Raw genomic sequence first — 22264 nt, 5'->3', positions numbered from 1 at the left:
TGTACTGACATCTTTGTTGTATGAATAATTTAAATATAGCATATCGGTGGTTTCTTCTTTTATCAGAAATCTTCCACAACTTTTTGTTGATTGACGTCCTTGCGTTTTGTAAACTTTTATACAGAAAGCTGAATTATCAGATACCTTATTACTTATTATTTTATCATCAGGTTTTTCATATCGAGCTAATCAATGCCAAGATAAATGTACATGTCTTGGCAACGATATGAATACTTGCGAAAAGGCGGAACCATGTATTACAAGAGCAAAATGCGCTAAAGACGATGACGGATTCCAACAATGCACTGTTCGATCAAGGGTAAATAATATATCTATGAGTCGTTTGTGTGGTGCTATGTGAATATGTTTCTACAACCATTAGCTGTACATTTTTTTAAACAGAAAGTAGATTTGTAGTTTTACTCCCAGTCAAAAATCACATTTCCAATGTCTGTCAAATCTTGAATAATCTACCAGTAGAGATGGAATATTTGATATAATCGCCAATGTTAATCGCAAAGATATTGAAAAACAACTGTTTTTAGCATATATATTGAACATTCGTATTATCGTATGTACAGATTCGAGCCTATTGTCAAGCTTTTGGTAATGGTATGTTTTCCACATTCGATGGGATGAGATTCAACACAACGGCAACATGTATATTTACTGCGATAAAATCTCGAAAGGATTCCACAATATCGCCTTTCGCCGTGAAAGTCGATCTTGAGTCTTCTAACTCGAATTCCAACTTATCAAGAGTAGCTCAAGTTTTTATTACAACAAATAAAATGGATATGATAATGGCACAAGATAAGACCGTAATGGTAAGCTGGTTTTGACCTATTTTCAATTCCTCTAAAATTCTTTCCTTCATGAAATTGAATGAATAATCTAATAGAAAGCCGGTTCTAATTTCCATTTCATTCTATTTGACATAACCAGGCAACTCAGGTTTGTTACTTACAAAAAATCACAAAATGCTTGTAATATATTTATTTTTAGGTAAATGGTAGAAATGTTGCAATTGGCTCAACACTAGATGAAGTTTCTATAAGAAAATTTGGAAGATTTATTGTCGCCGTATTTCAATTTGGATTGGTCATAAGATGGGATGGCAAACAAAGGTAAATCTTGCAACTTAATAAAAGATATTTTATAATATCACAAAACGTTAATGTGGTGATGGATGATTGCTTGCAAATTTGAGTAGGATTCAAGTTCGAGGTTGAAACGGCTAATGAGGTCATTTTATTTGATTTTGAAAGACTTTTTATCAATACTTATATTTCAACAGTCTTCGAATCGAAGCTCGCCAACCGATGTCAAATCAAATGGAAGGACTCTGTGGAGATTTTGATGAAAATGAGGCAAACGATTTCAGAACATCGACGGGAGTTATTGAAACTGATGTACCAACTTTTGTTAACAGTTGGAGAGATGCAGGTTCAGATGCGGGGTGAGTAGAGTTATATCTGAAGTAGAGGTTTGCTTCACGCATTCGTTGAAGCATAATCAGATTCCATGCAAATATTTTACCATATAACCATTTTTATCATTCTTTTATTAATATTTCTTTGATCAGCTCAGTAAATAAAGGGCGACCCCATCAAAAGGAACTTAAATGAACCCGAAAGTGAAGAAAATTTATTAAACACTTAAACTTTTGTTTGTGTATGATTATATCCAAAAGTTTCATTAAACACTTGAACAAATGAACTCATGTTTGTGTATGATTGTACCCAAAAGTCCCATTAAACACTCCAGCACATGAATACCTGTATGTGTATGATTGTTCAATAATCTAGGACTCTTTGAACAAAAGTTACGTACTCTCTAGAGGGGTGTGCAATAGGCGGTCCACAATCCGGCCCGCCACGCCATTTGGTGTGGCCCTTGTTAACACTCCCCATCATGTATTAAAGTCCTGAACCAACAGTTTATGTTTAAAAAGTCTATCACTCGGGTATAAATACATAATGTTTGTTGTTTTTTCGTTGCGGTAAATCTTTTGTCGTTTCGCTCGGTGTCTTCATTACTGCAAGGCTGAGCGATAGCCGCATTCTTTACTTTTAAGTGGCTCAGCTACATTTTTTGAAGTTGGTTAGGTGACCCACCGGTTGGAATTCATAAATTCTTCTCTCCATTAAAATGATTTTTAATTCCAGTTGCCGAAAACAAATATCGGTTCCACAAGTCTGCACTACTGAGCTAGAACTGTCTCAATACAAAGATTATTGTTCCGAAAAATACAATGGAAATTACACCTCAACGCCCAGATGTGACTTGTACAAATATTGCTTGTATGAGATGTGTGCCTCTCAGGGTGACAGAGAGTCTACTGATAATAATATTCATAATTTCTACGGAATTTGTAAAGAAGAACCAAGAGCTGACCACGTGAAAAACGCGCTTCCTCCACAACCGGAGTTACCAGGTAACAGCATTAGAATAGTCTATATTAAATTGGGGACACCATACTACACATGCTGCAGATTGATTCAATGTAGCCACAATTGACGAAGATTTGAATTGTATGTAAAACAAAATTTAAGATGTCATCTCTGGAAAATGACCGATTTTAACATATGTTGTATATGATCATTTGCAATTACTAATAGTTTCAATCGTAGAGTATTAAATTTAACGATGTTTTTGTTTATTTCAGTTGTAATCATGCATTGTCCAACAAACAGCCATTTTGAGTCCTGCATGACAGAATGTCAACTCACGTGCTCTGATCAGGATGCAACTAAATGCAAAGCAAACACTTTTATGGGCGATGAATGCGTACCAGGTAAGCCAGACCTCCGAACTGAAAGGAGTCGGATACAGATCATTAACGAAAACTTGATTGAAAATAAATTGATAATTTGTAATGGCCTACCCTTACTCTAACCCTATAGTGATATATACAAATAAATAATATTTCGCTATATATCCATATTGTATGATTATATTTAGGACAGTAAAATAATATAGCAAATAGAAACACAGAAAATTTGCAACATATGCATCAATCTACAATAAATTTACAAAACTAGGTATTTCAACAAATTGTTTGTCTTTTTTACAAATGTGTTTGCGAGATCAAGATACTTAACTATGTTGTATCTGTTTAAATGAGAATGATTTTCTGTCATGATTTAGTTACATGTGTTCATGGTAAATCATGGTATTCAACTTTTAAACAGGTTGTCAATGTGATGATGGATTTGTATTAGACGGAGAAAGGTGTGTGAATGCAACCGATTGCGGATGTGTAAGCAACGAAGGAGAATATTATCCGGTATGTGATGTATTTTCCAATACCGAAAAATTTCCTTCAAGCTGGCTTTATAACAATTTGTAAATATTTTATTTCATTCCTTTTAGAATAACTTTGATTCGTACTTAGAAGATTGTGAAAAGAAATGTCAATGTCATAATGGTGAATTGTCATGTCAAAAAACAACATGTTATCCAGGACAATTCTGTGGACATAAAGATCATACGTACGGTTGTCATTGGGAAAGTAAGTACAGGATTTGTTGTGTCAGAGTTTGTTCTGATTATTACAGAAGGCACGTTTTAATTTAGGCCATAAAACTAAATGAAAATTTCGACGGGCATGATGTTGCTCATATTCTACAACAATATATTAGAACATAGTTACATTTATTTGTTGAAAAGGCAAGATTGCTATACTTGATCTAACAATCTGGTACCCTTAGCGTGCAATTGGACAAAAAAAATCACATGTATAATATAATGTGTCTCTTTATTCAGATGAATGCCGATACAACAATGGCGGATGTGATCACATGTGTTCATGGGTAGATAATCAAGTTGTTTGTAGTTGTAGAGATGGATACAATTTAACAAGTGATATGAAGACTTGCAAAGGTAATAAACTACTCATTTCTGATACATTTTTTCAACAACAAAACCCCTGGTTTAATACATGATCAAACAGTTCATATTTTAATTGGTGTCGAATGTTAAAGAAATCATAAATATGAAAAATGCGCATATGGCATTGTATTCTTCTTTCTGAAGTCGGATTTTTATATATGCAGATGCTGTGCAAATTTACAAAAACAAGAATATTTTTTGTGTTTGTTTACAATGAATTGTAATTGTTTATTCTCTAAAAGGGACAACTCCAGTCTGCGATAAAGCGAAGAAAAATTTTACTGAATGGAAAGGAAAAACTATGCAAGTATGGATAGATAAATTAGATGCATATATGGAAGCTATGAAAACGGGAGTTGAAACTGGAGCACCTGCTTATAGTAAGTATATATATCGAAGACTAATTTTAGTTGTTTTTTAAATAAATGAAACATGCAAATTTTTGTGGCAATTGTATTGAGAATGTGCCCACAGAGCCGAGCTTATATTGTATAGTCGATCGCGAGCTATTTTGACGATTTTGATTTTAGTCGATCGCGGTCAAAATCAGATTGGTCACTCCTGATTTAACGGCTAATCTGTGCCTCTTGCTGCATAAACACCGCAATATCTTTCTTTTTCGCCATGTAACCTTGTAGTGAAGCTCGTGCTACCAATACACACGAGTTCGTCGTTAAAAATTCTCTTTCGTATTCGCACAGAGCAATTGCGTTTCTTTCTTTGTTAACGATCGACGAAAATTATCCAATTTATATATTTCATTCTCAACCATTAAATCATTAATAGTATATTAAAATCTAAAAATTGAAATTTCATTCTTTTCAGCTTGTAAAACTGTCTGGACGGAGTGGTTTGATCGGGATGACCCTGACCATAGGGGGGATTTTGAATTACTAGAATTACTTAAGCTTGACCACAAAATTTGCGACAGGCCCGTGTCTATTGAAGCGCGACTTAGAAACGGAAGGTATATATTTTGATTTTTTTTTATACAATCTTTGTTATTTATTTTTAATCTTTGGTTTTATATCTATCCAATTTATATGAATTTATTGTCTGTAAATTTCTCGTTATGATTTTCTCTCTCATTTAACTCTCGTATATTCTCTCGTATTAAGTTGATGTCTCTCATTAGCCCTATTTCTAATTTCACTCTCTCGTTTTATGCTACTAAACATCGTTCAGTCAAATTTTCTCTCTTTTTGCAGCGCTGCATACACAACAGGACAAATCTTCCGAACGTTCGACGCGGAAAAAGGTTTAGCGTGTTACAACAGCGACCAACGGAATGGCGAAAAGTGCGGTGATTTCAACGTTCGCTTCCTCTGTTTAGAAGAGCTAGTTTAATGAAACGATAAAATAAGATTAAAATTGTTCTAATTTTCAAAAGAACGAATCACTCTTCATTAGAGGTATATTTATGTATCTTACCTGAATGAGAACAAATTTGTCCATGCTATTCCCAATATAATAATTTAAATATAAGTATCACTGCCTTATACATTACTTTGTTGAAAAATTTTCGTCTTAAGTGCAGATCATTGATATATTGTATAAATAGTTCCAAATGTTTTCTTTGCAATACAGTTGAGTAGATTGAATTGCGTGTTGCTGAGCGCCTGCTTTCAGATATTTGTTTTTATTGTTTTGTGTTGAAAATTTCGAATTGAAAAAAAAAACTGTTACAAGGTTGTAAACGTTGTATGATATTTTAACTTTAATTACCCTTTTTAATACTAAATGTTACCACTTTTAGATGCATATATTTTCCAACTTTTTATTCATTTCTATGTATTTTTTCTGTTATGTGAATTTGTCAGTCAATATAATAGGATGTACACGATGTGGGCTAAAATTTTAATTTTTGTGGCCAATAATGACTGTGTATGTTTTCTATCACGTTCAAAATCTATATTAAGGGTTGCAAATTACAACATTATTAAATTCAATTTAGTGTTATGGACCGTATATGATAATGAGTAATACAAGGGGTAGAAACAATAAGAAATTATGACTTTGATTTTCATTCCCGTATTCGTTGGTCGTGAAGAATACCCCGGTTATTCTGATGTCTAATATAGGATTTATTACTTAAAAACTAGAAAACCTTTTATCTTATATCAAATCAACCAAGTTTATAACATATTCATTCGAGTGAAAGAGCTGAAGATATTGTAGAAGAAAAGCATCATGATGAGTAGAACAAGTTTAACTACATCACATAAACAACAAATTAGCTTTACGTTATATTTAGTCCTTTGGTTAGCAGCCTACATGGCTGAGATATGTAAATCTAGCTATCCGTTACAATAACAAAATTATTCCATATACCTTGACGTATACTAGATACTGAAGAACAAAAGGTTCCATATTTATGGAAAACAGTGGTATGTATGTGTGTGTTTATTCATTTTGACAATATATCCACTAAACATGTACAACACTAGCTGACCATTCCACTCTTTATTGGCTTTTTGTTGTCTTCTCTGGTAATTCTTTATATCCGATGAGAGTAATCTAAAATATTATAGGGCTTTTTCAGTATATCAAATTTCTAACTAGTAATGTTGATCACGGGTCTTTGGATTAGAAATATCATAGCGAGTCTGTTCTCATATTCTTCACAAAAATATGGTATCTCCCAGTATGGAACTGTTGGAGCAAGCGAGTGCGCCGGCTCAAAATGTGGGATGCAAAATTATTTAAAAACAAAGAAGATATGAATATGACATACAACATTAAATTAACGGGTACATGGAAAATTGCTCATTGGCGAAAATGAGTGAATATAGTGACAGCTTCGTCCGTGAAGCAACCTGTTTGGGGTGATGGCGAATGAACATATTGATTTGCATTTCTCTTCGTTATGCGGTAACGAGTGCTCACCGGCACCTCGGTTTCTAGATGGCGCGATATAAAGCCATCTAAATATTTAGTACTTTTCAGTGAGAAGTGGTTACGTTCATTCTCAAAATGATGACATTACACAAACCTGAACAGCAGCAAACAGAATCCCAATCCCGGCTTCTCCTACAACATCTTCAGTGTGATTGGAGTATTCATTGATGCGTGACATTGACGTCACAATAGAAAGTCCCACAAATAATGCTGCAATTGACGGCTGGAGTAATCGAGTGTATGAAGTCGTTCCTCGCGAATAGTAGAATACCTAAAAATGAACACAATTGCCTCCAACAACTGACAAAAAATGGCGATTCACATGGTAAGCTAAATGCAAAGAAAAATACAATTTCAGCATATTATAAACTATTTAAACCGTAAAAAGATTGCATGTAGCACAAAATACTCAGTTATGATATAGTCTTCACGAGGACGTAAAGCGTTCTAACACAGGTTATGTGACAGCATCAAAATTCATAACTACAACAACTGTATTCTGTTTGATTCGGTTTAACAGTCTCGTGTCAAATCACAAATTTACTTAAAAAAAGATTTCTGTATCGCTCATCGGTTACATATATAAATAGCTTGTGGTCTTTTCAACCTAACTCTAACTCTTCTAACTCTTTCAACCTATAAATTATTTTATTGATTATCAACCAAGGCCTAGGTGGATTGAGAAACTTTATAAAAGAAATTGAAATTCTTTTGCATTTGAAGTGTATATATATATTATCATATGTTTTAAGATTCAGCTTACACAGAGTAAAACGAAAGAAACGAGCTTACCGTTACAAATGCTGCTGCATAGCATGTAAGCGCTGCATGGATGGAGGGGAAAGACGACCTGTTGAAATATCAATGCATTTATTATAGACATGAACTACCATGCCCCAGTAACAATGTAATGAATATTTATGTAAAGTATACATATGTATACATGTTTTACGTAAATTAGTTACTTACAGGGTGTCAGGTCGAAGTTTTTCCTGGGCAGCACGTGAACAAGTTTCCTGTGTAATGTAAAATCTTGATGTAGTCTCATCACGATAGGATCCAGTAACATTTGAACATCCTGGCGAGCAGAGGGTGAGAAAATATGGTGCGGGAGTCCCTCCCAAAAATTGAGAAAGTTTGCAAAACAACATAAGGATGAACAAACCGGAATAATACAGAGCTGTAAACAACTAACAAGAATCAGTGAATTTGAAAAAAAAATGAGAGATTAACAAAATATAAATAAATAAAGGAATAAAAACAAAAATATCAACTCACAAAGTGTGAGGTAGAACATGGCATCACAAATAGATTGCATTTAGTGAATTAAAAAAGAAAACAATAAAGATTGTTAGGAAAACGCCACTCAGTGGACAATTTAATGAATACAAAATTTGAGACGGGAAATGTTTAATTTACCCAAAGTATTACAAGAATCTTCAAATGCTTTAGCGAGTTTATGCTTCTTCCGTTCTTTCTTCACTTTTGGGAAACCAGCACATAGTATGATATCGACGATGAGTATCTGATCGCAAAAAGTGAAGTTTTTTTTATGTTATGATTTCGAGGAAGTCTGTATACATATTCAGGACAACACCTGAGACATTTTCCTTAATTATAGAAGACGGAGTACCAATTGATTGGCACAAGAAATCATAACTTATGCGTTCCACTGAAATTCATATAAAGGCTTGTTAATCAAATGCACTAAAAGATCAAACGGCGTTAAAGAACATCAAAATGGACTTATTCAATTCAACGTATAAAATCGTATAAAGGATGAAGAAAACCAAACCAATATTATCGACCATGTCTATTTTGTAGTATTAGAGCAATGCAAAATTTATAAAAAAAATAGATACATACCAACAATGGTAATACAACCAGTACTGCAACGTAGAGCCATTTTAAAGGAACTAGATGTTCATCAACCGGAATGTACGGTTTGCGATACCTCTCATCATTGCAACTAACGTAGACGTTGTAATGAGTTTTGTTTGAAGGGCTCAGGAAAGAAACAAACGTTGAAAGGACACCGAGACCGAGTAACAATACGAGCTAAAAAAAGAAAAATAAGGAACAGTGAACGCCCTGAACTGAATAAAAATAAAATGAATTTTCGGCACCCCTTGGGTATGCGATCTGAGCGGGTTAGGTTAATACTAAAATTACACGACCGCTGAGATCGCATACCGAAGTGGCATAAAATATTCTCATCGGAGTGTTTTGCCAAGTTTCAAATCCATCCCTTTGCATGTTAATATATGGAAATGTAAAAGTAAGCAAAGTGGACTGAAGCAATTGCTCGGTCCAAACACCAGTTGCCGTGTTTATTACGTGCCATGTCTCTATTTTTATTGTGTGATTACCGTTATTTTACAGCAAGAAAAGTAAAAACGAATATATACTTGTACAATATACGCGTAAAATTTTAATCAATGAAAAGATAAGATGTAGAGTAAAATACGTCTTCAACAATTGGAAAGGAAAGTATTTAAAATGGAGGTCATACAGGTATGAAGAAAAAATGAAAATCGATAAAAATGAGTACTTCTTATTCACGCTCACTTGATCTATTTTAACAAAGATAAATCGATAATTTTTTCAATTTTGTATTTCGTATTATACCGTTGTGTAAAATCAAAATGTATCGATTACCGTGAATTCGTCTTTATTCCTGGTTATGTCGCCATCATGAATATAGTTAACGTATAACGCAAGCTTAATCATTTTTTATTTACATTTTTTGATTGTAAAAAAAATCCCATTCGTGCAATGATTCGCATAATTTCACTTTATAGTGAATTTCCCTAGCTTATTTGCTACTAAAAACCTCATATCATATCAGGCTTAGTATACTTCAGTATGTCAACTGATTCAGAAAGGAAAAATACTCGAATAATCTCATTCATACTGGACATTGTAATTGTTACTATTTACCGTTTTTATGCTTCCAGGGTGAAACTAAAATCTAAATCAATCAAAGTAAACCAATCAGTAATTTCTAACAAATGTGCAACAGAAAAGTATGAGTGGAAATATCACTTAGATATACATCCAGTCTTCAATATTGATATTTGTCAAATCTTTTATGTGCTTTTATGAGACGAATAAACATACATCAACAATAATTTTTTTTCTTTAAATCAACTAACCTCGACAGTGTTTTTCACAATTTTCATTTTCGACTTCTGTTAAAGCACACAATTCTAACATCTGTTACATCGTAACAAAATTACTAAGTCTGTCCAGTTTTCGTATCAGTGCAGATGATCAAGAAAACATTCTTTTTCTACTGCAAAAATGTAAGCAATTTATATACTCTGCAGTCTCCAATATCGAACGCCACATAAATAATTTATTCAGCCATTCCTTTTATGCTAAACGATTCTAATATTCAAGGGCTCAGGAGTCACCCTTACACGTTACATTTTCTAATCAAAGTGAGAAAACGCTTCTGCTAAACTCTTCCAAACTTAGGTCCTTTGTAACAAGCTATTTTTCTTATCCCTGTAGATGAGCTGGTCTACAAAGCACTATTGATAAACAGATATCTTTGCTACTCTATCTGAATACGAGAGATGAAATACTGCGACCTTCCCTCCCACGGGAAATCATTTCGTTGGGAAGGTTTGATTGCCACGCCGAGCGATGTAAAACTGCTCCTTTGCATTGTTGGTTTTAACGATTTTTTTGTGAAGCCGAGCTTGGTAATTTGGGCGCTCGATTGTAAAACAAATCCCCGTTTGAATCTTTTAGTGAAACGATAGTCGTCCAACGGTCGATGTTTTAAGTGAGTTAGGTTAAGTTCAAATGTAATGCTGGCAGAAATATCAAAAATACTTGATGAATAGTCAGGAAGATACCCCAAGAAGGAAGGCTCGCAGAGAGCGACCGTTGCTTTTACCGTGTTTTTATTTTATTGAGGTAGGTATTTTCTGGTGAAATTGCTTTTCAATAGTGTCTCGCAACAAAGAGAATCAAAATTATATATCAAATCTGATTACATTATTTTTGATACAATTTAGGTTTTAGTTGTATAGAAAACTAATTTTTATTATCTGACTTTGCATGCAAGCTAAACGGACTTGAAGGAAACTACTGTAGGTTTTAGTATAGTTGATGCAAACAGTTGATGATAAAATGTAAAATAAATTACGTTGGTTTCTGTTGTTTAAATGCCCTACTAACAGGGCAGCTGGTTGAAATATACGTAGCGCTCAATTGTCAGAATAATGACTCGATAAAGACAATATAACACTAGAATGGTCTATTTTATAAATTTTTAGATTCCGATATTCGGGATTGCAGCGGTGCTTGCTTATCTTCTACATTTTACCAGTGTATTCACAACATATGCAGTAACTTTTAGCCCGACTGATGTTACGTTGAAACGTCCATTTACACCCGCAGAGAATAGAAGCATATCAAATATTGCTGTTTTTATCTGCACCTCGACAGTACCTTGTGCATTAGTGAGTATTGATTTAAAAATTGCTATATGCACAATATGCACATCATTGTATAATTGGCGAGAATAAAACAAGATGTATTGTAATAGGTAAATCATGTTCAAAATATTTTACATTATATTAACCTTAGGTAAATGATGTTTCAAACTATTTTACATTATATTAAACCTTGGGCATTGTTTTCGCCTCATACAATTAAGATCATAAGCTTCTAAATGCTTGTACCTGGCATTTACGTTTTTGACTTTGTGCATCTAGTTACGCTTCTTGCTTTCGTACTGCTTTTGGTGTTAATTGTTTTCTCCTATACAAAGGTGAACTTGAATATATTCTACGTTTCCTATTGCAAAATGTTTGCATTTTTTATGCAGATTGCGATTGTTGAATCAATTCTTCTTATTTTGTCGATATGTTGTAAATCTAACGGAGGTCCTCCTATTGGATCAACTGGTTGCTACATCAGTGCTTCGCTAAGACGTGTCGTACGATTCATAGGTATTTTTGCTTATATAATATTTACTTTACATCGCGTGTTTTATTGTCACCTTTGAAAATAGGACCTTCCCATGACAGAAAACATTGCTGTCACAAATATAAACATTCGATTATGCAAAACTCGATTATCATATATGGATCATATTGTTAATTGGTTAAAAGAAAAATCAATCAAAATTTCCACTTAAATTATGTTGTTGTTTTGAAAAAATCGCCTTTTTTCACCTACTGAACCAGCTTTGAAATTTTAGTGTTTGAAGCTTGTTTTTATCGCTAGAAGGCTATTGCTTTTATTTATTTCAAAAGTATCTGTGGGATTTATTTTTTCACTTCGAAGTTTTGTGTGATGACGTCATCAAAATTAAAAATTGATTGCCGTGGTTCCGTGATCACATTTCAGTGATCTTGAGGTCAGACTACCAGTACTATAAAAAATTTCATACTACTTTGTTTTGTCATTCGTGTCCATTACATTCGTGCTGTTTTGATTTGTACATTATATATAATGCAAATAGATGCAATATATTTGTTGACATTGATAGAAGCTCAACTAATGACTTGTACATAATCAGCTTTTGTTGGAGCAATCAATAGAATTAGTTCTGTCATAGCAAATTGCCAATTCATGAGTACTCGGTTCATTCGGTTTATCAATTTGTGGTGTTTCTATTATTAACTAATTAACTACTAATGTTATCGATTTGCGTTAATCCTGAACGATATTTTAAGTTCAAATTTAACTGCACAGACATAATTTGAAGCCATATATATATATATATATATACAAATTAATCTCAAGCATGATAGTATCCACTTCATACCTTGTTTAAAATGTAAATTGGCTTATCAGTATCATAGAAGTATGAGGAAATGTAAACATTTTCAAACCTTAATTAATGCATTTTCTTAAATGAAAGGATTCCAAACCTCGAATGTCCTTACGTTTTAGGTGTTTATTTTTTTGGATTCTTGCTGACATCAACGCTGTGTGACATCCTGAGGAAAAAAACTTCTCTACTTGCTCCGAATTTTTTGTCCGTGTGTGAAATTAGCAAAGTTGGTAGTGGGTCTGGTAAAAGAATTGGGACTGCTATATTACACGACGCCCCGGAAAACTCAAGCAACCCCGATCCACTTTATGACCGTGTCAGGTATAAATTTAAAATAAAGTTACGACATGATAAGTTCAACAGCCCACATGTCATAACGATTATGCATACAAAAGTAGACATCTTCTGTTTTGTATTTAGAAAATACACTTAAGTAGTGTCGAAATATGGCAACTAGGCGTTATCTAGTCGAACTTATGGATTATGTCATATTTAAATTACCGCCTTGTTTCCACATTTCGACGCTACCGTTGTCAAATTTTATTTATGCCGTTATTTCTTCGTTGGACAGTTATAAAATTAGCCAAGTCAGTATTTAAAATAAGTAAACGAACGAATAAGTAAACGTGGAGCCTCTAGGTTTCTCTCACAGAGCCCTGAAGATTTGTATACAGAATTTTGAAAACCTATGCTATAGAGTTATAGACGACTAGATAAATTCCAAACATCGCAGGTGGTCAGTCAAATACATGAATTTTTTTTAAGTCAACCCCCTCTAAAATTACGGTCTTTTAAAAATGTAGTAGTCTCATACGCCAAGGTAGAAGATAGGCCTACTTAGAATCTCGTCGTGAAAAATGTTTAAAACGCTTAAAACATTTTTTGAATATAGCCTCCCTCAATCTACCCGACGTATATATTTATATTCAGATACTACAGTGATGATTGTTTGCCTTTGGAGCATCCAAACGAAGTCGCAGACGCAAGACTCCAGTTGCCATCATATTTTGTGTGCTTGGCTACTTATGCTGCAGTGTTTACATTCGTAAGTTCAAATACTTTGCATTTACTTGTTATATACCAATGCTATAATTTGGTCAGTCGTTTTGGATTATTTGAAATAGTTTTGCGACTGATTCATGCAATCGCGGCAGTGAATGTAATTTGAGAAGTACCCAACTCACTACTTTAATTACAAAATATATTTAATCCATATTCAATAACCATATTCATATTCAAATCCATATTCTCTCTGAGTTTCATCTCTCGTTGTCAATATTTTGTTTGTTTTGCTATTTTAATATTCATGAGGCATTATTTCTTGTGACTGGCAAATTGTTTATGTGCTGTATTCATTCGTTAATTGTGATGTTTTCAGCTTTACTTCCGACTGATTGCAGCTAAAGCCGGTCCTGTAACAACGAGCATTGTTACTTGGGTCGCCGTTGCTGTCGCGTACACACTAGGACTCGTTGAAATTGCAGAAAACAGAAGTCATGTGACGTCTGTCATGGCTGCGTGGACTTTGGGAACCATAGTTGCGTATCTAGTATCCCACGAGGTATCTATATGATTGGGTATTATTAAAGTTATAATGAAATTGCAGAAAACAGAAGTCATGTGACGTCTGTCATGGCTGCGTGGACTTTGGGAACCATAGTTGCGTATCTAGTATCCCACGAGGTATCTATATGATTGGGTATTATTAAAGTTATAATTGCAAATAAATCGTGGTTGCATAAATAGTTTTTGTTTCCGAATTCAACAAATATATGTGTTATCGTTTTATAGATAAGATTTCGTTTTTGTCATTCATATGATTACATCGAATATACCTTTTACTATCACTTCATTTACGCGCAATCACACTGATGGACGATGCTCATTTTATTTATTGCTGAAGTGTAAATGCAAACAAAATACGAAAGTTAAGCTGATGCGAAAGATTTTCAAACGGTAACTGTGGGTCTGAATTTTATGCATGCAAATAACTCGCAACACCAGTGCGTGTAAATCTAGTTTAAAAATTAAAATAGATCACTGGGTGGTTGGTGCGCAAGTCTAGAGTTAGAATTTTTCAATGCTTGACATAATAATGAACTAATTAATATTATGCCTTCAACCTATGTAATATTGGATTTTTTACGTACAGGATAGAAATTGTAAATTGGAACAATAGTGTAAGAACAGAGCAGGATCGCTAATTAGCCTGATTACTTTAATCAACTTCTTTTCATACATTAGATATTTTCACTCAAGTCTGCGTCGGAATGCATATGTAATATAACTTGTTGCAAAAAAAAAGAGAACAAAGTTATAGAAGAACCAAACAACGTATTTGAGGATCCTGCGACTCGTAAGTGGATATTTTAGACATTTTTCTCTGTGTTAGGTTTTAATCACTAGGGTAGAGGCGAGCAACCATCAAACACCTTGTTAGTTTTTAGCAACTCGAAGTTAAGCTTGCGAGTAAGCTGTTTGCTGAAAAATGTCTTGCTCAGTCCTACATGATCACGGACTGGATATACGGAATAGTAGTATTATTCGTCGTGTTTTCTTCATTTACTTCACAGAGTTGTGCAATGCCCATATACATACCTCCTGTAGAAACATGCAAATCGTTTATATTATATTTCTTTTCCAGAGTCATATTTCGATGATAACTTTCAACTTTTTTACAAATTGTCGCCTGATTTGACAAATTACCACATCTTGATTGTTTTAAATTATGAAGTATTTCAGACACCACTCAGTGTCGAATTTTTACCATTCACAATCAACCTTGCTTTTTACTGGTAGACATTTTAACCTGCTTTATCACATCGCGACATGAATAAAGGAATATACTTTATTGAATCCTTGTCAGGCGTATTTACATCCCAGTGTGACGTAGTCGCGTAACACAACGTCAAAATCGTCGATGGTGCCAATTAAGAAAAAGTATTCGAAAATACTGGGATGGCCCCGTCGAAAGGTTCCGCGGAGCGGACAGTGGCCACTGCTCTAGAGATTCCGTAGTTTTAAATAGTACAAATGCGTATGATTCTATTTTCGATATTATTGATGCGCCAACTTCATTACAATTTTGAACAAAACGTTAGATTAAAAATATCGATCGAATAATTCAAAGAAATAATAATCTATTATGTTGTATTGATCCGAATTCCCTCAGGTGTTTCCTCGTGAGAATTATTAATTAACTGTAAAACGAGAATATCGGTCAGAGCCCGAAGACTTATCGATCGAAAGTTAGGGATCCCCAAAAACAGCGCTCTTACTCCATAGTGACACCTTGTGTCCCATCACTAATTAAATATTAACTCGCTAATTATACGACATAATTCGCCCAAAATCAATAGGCTTCTGGTCCGAGATAAAATGAATGCACATGCAAAATCTGGAGCAGATTCAATCTCGCTTTCGTGAGATATCGCGTGCATCTAACAGACAAACAGACATACAGACAGACAAATACCTATCAACATACTTACCGATTAAAATCGATAAGTAACAAGCAAAGTTTTTGCAAAGTATGAACTTGAAAATAATTTTACCAATGTAGACGTTTTGACGAGTGTTGCCATCTTTAGGACTGACAAATGATTGCAAATCAGGCCAATGTCTTCGTAGGGTAGAGACTTCGTAAGGTACAAGCTTAAGTGGCATCGCAACCTATATCAGTCCAAAGCGTTATCACTAGATCATAGTGGACACCATTATTTCATGTTGACGTTACACTATTTCCAACGTTTCATATTTTTTCACTTTGATTTTTTCATTTTACTAGCAAAATTCTCTCTGAGAAAATATGATGTGGCGAACGAAGAAGACGAAAACAGTTTAGTTACCGTTAGCAACCGAGATGACGACAATGATAATATTCGTCCAGTATCTCAGGTATCTTGTCGTAAAAGCTATCACGAACTATATTTCTTAATACCTATTGATAAAATAGATCTGTAGAGAGAGTGAAACACATTTCATTAATAATATTATTTATATTGTAGCCACCTTTATCATTACTGTTAAATGTGTTTTCTCCTAGATGAGCAGTCATTTAGCAATGACCGCGCATTCTCCAGCAACTGTCAGTAAATATTCGAAATCAACTAGTGAACAACCTCCAAGAATAGAAGAAACGCCTCCAATATCTCTTCCTAAAGCTAACTCAGCAGAAAGAAGTGTCATAAAAGAATTGCAAAATTACATGACAGAAACGGATTTTAGAGGTATTCGGTTTTAATTTGGCTTGTCTTGGGGTTGGTTATGACATTCTTGTTAATAAAATAAATGTGTGATTGGTAATTTCAAAATTTAACGTTTTGATTTCCGTATTCAGGCGGACTGGAGTCACCAAGGCCAACACAAATCAGAGAGCTTTCCAGGGGAGGAGTAGCAGCAGCAGGGGGAATAAACAGGAAACAAGTTTTCTCTACTTTTCAGGTAAACTTGTGTATACAATTAAACAACTCAACGTGAATTGAAAAAACTATTTTGAAAAATAGACTGCTTCATTGGAGGCAAAATGTATTGTGGTTTTATCACTGGCGTCATATTTTACAATGAGTTTCTTTCTATCGATGTGTAATAATGGTATAATACTTTTCACAATCAACCATTTTTAAAAATTACAATTTATAGGCATATCCAGATATTGAGATACGAAATGAAATAGTGAAAGTACCTAATTCTCAAAATATACCGGAAGACCTCCATGCAGCTGGGAGTGTAGCTGAAACATCCGGATTTGGATTACCAGCAAACTTTCGTGAGAACAATTTATCAATACCTACTTTGAACAATTTTCCCTTGCGAATAAATGGTGGAAATTTTATGAACTTTATTATACGCAGTTGTGGGATTCAGCCGGTTCGCATCGGTTTTATAGAACCGTTTTACGAAATTTTATGAGATCAGCGAACCAGTTAGCATTACTGGGTTACTGTCAATGTTCTGTTTGCAACAGAACCGGCTAAAAAATATGACTTTTGTGAAGAAACCGGCTAACAAAAAATTTGAATTCCACCACTGCATATACGGAATAGTACTATTATTCGTCTGTTTTCTTTGTTTACTGTTACAGAAAAATCTGCGTCATGTGAGATTCGTCCGTTTTCTTACCATGCGCAATCTTCACCTGCCAGTTCTAATGGATCAATAGTTGCAGGAAAATTATACCCTCCTACCGGTGCGTATAATTAGAACTGAGAATAAATAGTCTTGAATGTTTTATTGCATATCATCGCTAGGATAACTTTTATGGAACAGGCTTTTGACTGGAATAGTAGAGTAATTCTTTTGTGATTATCATATGAACTATTTTTATGAATTTTCCGTCGTCATCGGGAACTCAGGGATGTGCAACAGGCGGCTTTCCGACAGTTTATGTTTGAAAAAGTGCTCACATGGGTAAAAAATACATAATGATTTTTGATCTTATCAATTCATTAAATCTCTCGCCGTTTTGCCCGGAGCCTTTATTTCAAGAAAGCTAAGGGATAGCCGCATTCTCGCCTCTTGCCTTCCCCGCGGCGCTCTGGTTGTCGCTAACTTTTCAGTTCGTTGTGTACATAGAAAAATTAATCTTTTTTGTGTGGCCCGGCTAAATGTTCGAAGTTGGCTATATTGCACACCGATAAAAAAGATTGCACCCATTGTCTACGACAATGCATACACCGCCTATCCCGACATACCTGTCTATCAATTTAGTTCTTGAAGAAAATCGAACTCCTTATCGATTAGACCGCTTTACTGTCTATCTAGTTCTGGTGGTAAAATTGATTCCTATAAAAAAATCATAAATGAAATAGTTTATGTTATATATTCTCTCGAAATCTCATAAGTCATGAGATATTGATATTTCTTTTCAGTAAGCGAGGGAAGACCATTAAGTTACAGTTATCTTCCACGTAGTAAACGGAACTCTTTGAACGAGGTAAGGAAGCTGGATATTTGGAAACAGAATTAACATACTTCAAAATCTCCACAAATATATATATTTTATTTATGCACATCGTCAACCTTAATAGTCTTAATCCGCAATGATAAGTGGTTGTGATTATTGATTAGTATATGCTTTTGAGTTACATTGGTCTTTCAATTATACAGCCTTTATTTAATAGCCATAGCATGTTATTAAAGTCAATTTCTCGCAATTTTGTTCCCTGAATTCCATATAGCTAATTGAGCAATAATAAGCGAAGAAGAATTAGGCCTATGCTGTTTTTTTTTTATTTTAAAACATTTTATATTCAAATATTTATCAGAATTCAGGTGTTCCTCGTAACAACATGACGACACCCAATTCGTTTCATCCTGATGACCCTGCACTGCAACGACCAGTATATTTTATGAGTGACGATAACTCCGACACATTCTCATCCGGATCATCAGACACGAGTCCACTTGTCAGTCGAGAGTTGCCTTTGCTGCCATCTGACGACACTGATGAAAAAGATGTGATAAACGAAACTTCAAATTTATTAAGAGAAGTATTTGACGTCATGAACGATCGACACGATGGTGAAAGCTCGGAAAAAGGTTCCGAAATTGAAGATCGAGACTCAGATGAAACCATAGTTGGTTCTAATGGTAAATGTCTTCCCATTTTAATTTATTTACAACGTTGTGATAGATTAGCTTCAAATTTACGAGTTATTTTTTGTTCAGAAGACCAGCCTTCTATTGTGGTATGAAGCAAGAACCAGATGAAAAGTTTTCCTGTTGTATTCCGAAAGATATATTTCAAAGCTGTTTTGATCTACCACGTACTTACAATAAACAGCGTTAAAAAAATAGGCGTATTTAACTTGCGAGTGGGTAATCACAGAACTTCAACATTACTTCGACATACATGCAAAAAAAATTTTCTCTCAAAAAACTTTATTATGGTGTTCTGGGTAAGAATCATTAACTTATTAGACATCTTTTCTCATTTATGCAGATGTACATATAGTGACGAATAAAGTAACATGCTTACTGTTTATGGTGCAGTGTATTTGTGTAATAATTTCTATAAGATACTTGCCGAAGGACTATAAATATATGTAAAATTCGCAGAATCTCAATTTGAAAAACAATACAATGTGTCAAATTGAACATGGATAATTTTTAATCGTATAGTTTATAAAAAATTGGGAAGGAATTCTTGTTCATTTATCGTATTCTTCTTGCATGCGAGAGTTAAAACATTGTTACTCCAAATCAACTTGGCTTCTAATTTTGTATTAATATATTATTCGTTTAATCAATCTTGATGTGTTATGTAGATTTGTACTGCTATTTCCATTTTAAAATATTTGCTATATTGCTGTTATTACAATAACTCGAATAAAATTTTGTGTTGTTTTTGTGAGAATCAATTATACGTCTTCTGTGAAATTCACTGCTAAAGAGAGGCGAAAAATGGCTCAGCATTTTGATCTTAATATAGGCTCATTTCAGGTCATGTATTAGATCGGTTGTAAATTTAAACTACAGTCAAGAATCACTATTTTACTTGTGATATTATTGAATTGTGTTTGGTATATATACGAAACTAAACAATAGTGATGTTATTCAAACTACTCATATGTTCACAAGTGATAGATTTACTTTGTATAAAGTGTGAAAATCCCGTCAACGTATTGCTCGGAGCTAACAAATGCAAAGCTATATTTAATTTTGTTCATAAGAAATTAGGAATCATTAGAAACTAGTTTTTGCGATTATCAATTCTTTTTAAAAGTTATAAATGCACTATTGTATGTTTAACTAAAACCAGTATTGTGTGTTAATGTGAATGAAGGCTCCACAGAATATTCGATATGCAGAGAATAAAATAAGATTTGCAAACGTCAAACAAATGATGTCATATTATTTATGGGGAGTATGAATTTGGTGCAACTTTATGCGACTTAGTTCATGTACCAAAGAAGTTTTATGGCTCTAAGGTTGCATACCAAAGTGCCACCCATAATTTTTATTATCTCATTTCAGAACCAATATATATTTAGAGCAGATTTAATTAACAGTCATTTCCAAATCATTATAATATAAAAGTCCGTAAACAAGGATACTGCGAAACATACTTCCCCATGTTAAATAACCTATGTGACACGTAGTCCCTAGTGCGACAGTCCGCCGCAGATGGGTAACGATTACGCCGCCTCGTTCATCTACACGCCATATCAGTAACCCCGTATCGAGTGAGACTTAAGTATACAACAAAGTAAATTTCAGAAGTGCAATGTCCTATTGATGTAACGGTATACAAATATCAAACTTAATATTCGGAGGCAATATGTTTGCTACCAGCGATAAAGTTACGATTTAGGCAAACGCCCAGTTAATTACGAAGCGAATTGTAAATATCAAAATCAAGTACGTAACGCCCGTATTAAATTTTGATTTACGGATAGAATTCTCAATGTAAAGATTGTAATACTGAGGAAGTGAGTTTAGGTATGCGTATTAGTTACGTGCATTTATAAGCTTTGTTCGGCAGGTGCCAGAATCTTTATTATCTGTCATTTGACCCTCTGAAAGATCCTTAATAATGCTCATTACAATTGTTAAAAATGCCCCTAAAATACTCTTTTTGCTCTTCACAAAAAATTCAGTCGCTATTTTTTACATTTTCTATCACATATTTGTTTTACACTTGAATTTATCTACACAACATATCTATTTACATAGCCGTAAGATCATCAACTTAAACAAAATGTTATGAACGATAATTTAAAACCTGATGTAAGAGAAGTCAAATTCTAAAACGTGCCTGAACGTGCGTTATCTATTCCTTACGACATTGATTCCGGCAAACGCCCTGATAATTAGCACTCAAACAGCTAACGCCTACATTAAATTTGCATTAATAAAAATACAGTTGATTTGAAAAAACATCCGATGAAATGAGTAAGTTTTTTTCGTATACTTCTTTCGTGTTGAGTTTTCGTCATATTTAGATAATGAATTCACTACATGACATTGCTAATTGCCTGTAATACATCATTGATATAGAATTTTTTATGAGAGTAAGCATTTTTACGTTTGACTATTTTACAAGGTGACCCAATAGATAAAACACATTAATTTCAAAATTATCTCTACGAAAATGAAATATCGAATTATTTAACAATTGAACTTTTGTTGGTGCATGATTGTACTCAAAATTTTCAGTAATCTTGGGCGTATTGCACAATAGTTATGTTCCAAATTACCTGAGTTTTGTTTTTTTGGGGTCATCCTGTATAATATTAATTAATATGTATATATATATAAAATCGTAACTCGCGATTTTGGAGTTTATCTACGTTATTTTAAAATTAAAAATCATAATATAAAAATCATATCACAAAAAAAAATCATACTAATGCATTCGTGTATATTTTATTTCATCTCATTTTAATTGAATTATAGCTTAAAAGAGGCAATATGTGCAAATTGCATACAAAAAATACCTAAACTGCCAAAACGTTTTGGGTTTTATTTGCGTGTTCGTTATATAAGTATATTTCTACTAGTTTTCACATCAGCATATAAAATTATTATTTTCTGAATAACAGGTGTACAAATGACAATTTCATATACGAAAATAGACGAACGTCAAATTTCAATTCGTGCGTGCAAGGTAATTTAGCATCACGCAAATTACGTATCGATAGAGGGCGCGGTCAAGTCAATATTTGTCTTACG

The 22264-nt window shown here is 33.8% G+C and overlaps 3 protein-coding genes across 6 annotated transcripts in view; 2 read left to right on the top strand and 1 right to left on the bottom strand.

Moving 5' to 3' along the window:
* Window positions 1-5819, top strand: part of LOC120335852 (IgGFc-binding protein-like) — a 49924-nt gene extending 44105 nt beyond the window's left edge. For 2 of the 3 annotated variants that reach the window (XM_039403467.2, XM_039403466.2), the window contains exons 72-83: window positions 171-319; window positions 582-827; window positions 1006-1127; window positions 1298-1459; window positions 2169-2437; window positions 2669-2797; window positions 3195-3289; window positions 3376-3514; window positions 3769-3885; window positions 4137-4274; window positions 4720-4861; window positions 5103-5819. In XM_039403467.2, the coding sequence (XP_039259401.2) occupies window positions 171-319; window positions 582-827; window positions 1006-1127; window positions 1298-1459; window positions 2169-2437; window positions 2669-2797; window positions 3195-3289; window positions 3376-3514; window positions 3769-3885; window positions 4137-4274; window positions 4720-4861; window positions 5103-5241 (1847 nt within the window). In that variant the 3' untranslated portion in view covers window positions 5242-5819. Of the gene's footprint in view, window positions 1-170; window positions 320-581; window positions 828-1005; window positions 1128-1297; window positions 1460-2168; window positions 2438-2668; window positions 2798-3194; window positions 3290-3375; window positions 3515-3768; window positions 3886-4136; window positions 4275-4719 lie in introns of all 3 variants that reach the window. The other variant, XM_078109715.1, reaches the window with a different exon arrangement.
* A 460-nt stretch (window positions 5820-6279) lies between these two features.
* Window positions 6280-10323, bottom strand: LOC120335911 (phospholipid phosphatase-related protein type 5-like). The gene is made up of 7 exons (XM_039403531.2): window positions 9948-10323; window positions 8659-8850; window positions 8212-8317; window positions 7762-7972; window positions 7585-7642; window positions 6887-7063; window positions 6280-6411 (listed from the first exon to the last, which is right to left on the bottom strand). The coding sequence occupies exons 1-7, from the start codon at window positions 9972-9974 to the stop codon at window positions 6358-6360; spliced, it is 825 nt and encodes a 274-aa protein (XP_039259465.2). The 5' UTR covers window positions 9975-10323; the 3' UTR covers window positions 6280-6357.
* Window positions 10324-10457: 134 nt separating this feature from the next.
* LOC120335860 (phospholipid phosphatase-related protein type 3-like) lies at window positions 10458-20409 on the top strand. 2 transcript variants are annotated; one of them, XM_039403479.2, is made up of 15 exons: window positions 10458-10719; window positions 11082-11267; window positions 11636-11759; window positions 12709-12910; window positions 13520-13634; window positions 13968-14150; window positions 14834-14945; window positions 16377-16486; window positions 16635-16818; window positions 16929-17032; window positions 17231-17357; window positions 17673-17777; window positions 18460-18524; window positions 18856-19180; window positions 19262-20409. In XM_039403479.2, the coding sequence occupies exons 1-15, from the start codon at window positions 10639-10641 to the stop codon at window positions 19282-19284; spliced, it is 2046 nt and encodes a 681-aa protein (XP_039259413.2). In that variant the 5' UTR covers window positions 10458-10638; the 3' UTR covers window positions 19285-20409. The 2 variants fall into 2 exon arrangements, with proteins under 2 accessions (XP_039259413.2, XP_039259412.2); XM_039403478.2 differs by having other exon boundaries at window positions 10459-10719; window positions 19259-20408.
* Window positions 20410-22264: the final 1855 nt, after the last annotated feature.

Source organism: Styela clava, chromosome 2 (assembly GCF_964204865.1).
Source record: "Styela clava chromosome 2, kaStyClav1.hap1.2, whole genome shotgun sequence".
Lineage (NCBI taxonomy): Eukaryota > Metazoa > Chordata > Ascidiacea > Stolidobranchia > Styelidae > Styela > Styela clava.
This window is presented reverse-complemented; position numbering and strand designations above follow the sequence as displayed.

Coding starts and splice junctions, on each gene's coding strand:
- LOC120335860 (XM_039403478.2), top strand. CDS start 10,639: ATGAATAGTCAGGAAGATACCCCAAGAAGGAAGGCTCGCAGAGAGCGA. Junction 16,487..16,634: donor ATATTCGTCCAGTATCTCAG/GTATCTTGTCGT, acceptor GTTTTCTCCTAG/ATGAGCAGTCATTTAGCAAT. Junction 16,819..16,928: donor GACAGAAACGGATTTTAGAG/GTATTCGGTTTT, acceptor TTCCGTATTCAG/GCGGACTGGAGTCACCAAGG.
- LOC120335911 (XM_039403531.2), bottom strand. CDS start 9,974: ATGAAAATTGTGAAAAACACTGTCGAG. Junction 7,643..7,761: donor AAACTTCGACCTGACACCCT/GTAAGTAACTAA, acceptor ATATTTCAACAG/GTCGTCTTTCCCCTCCATCC. Junction 6,412..6,886: donor TTCTGTTTGCTGCTGTTCAG/GTTTGTGTAATG, acceptor ATAATATTTTAG/ATTACTCTCATCGGATATAA.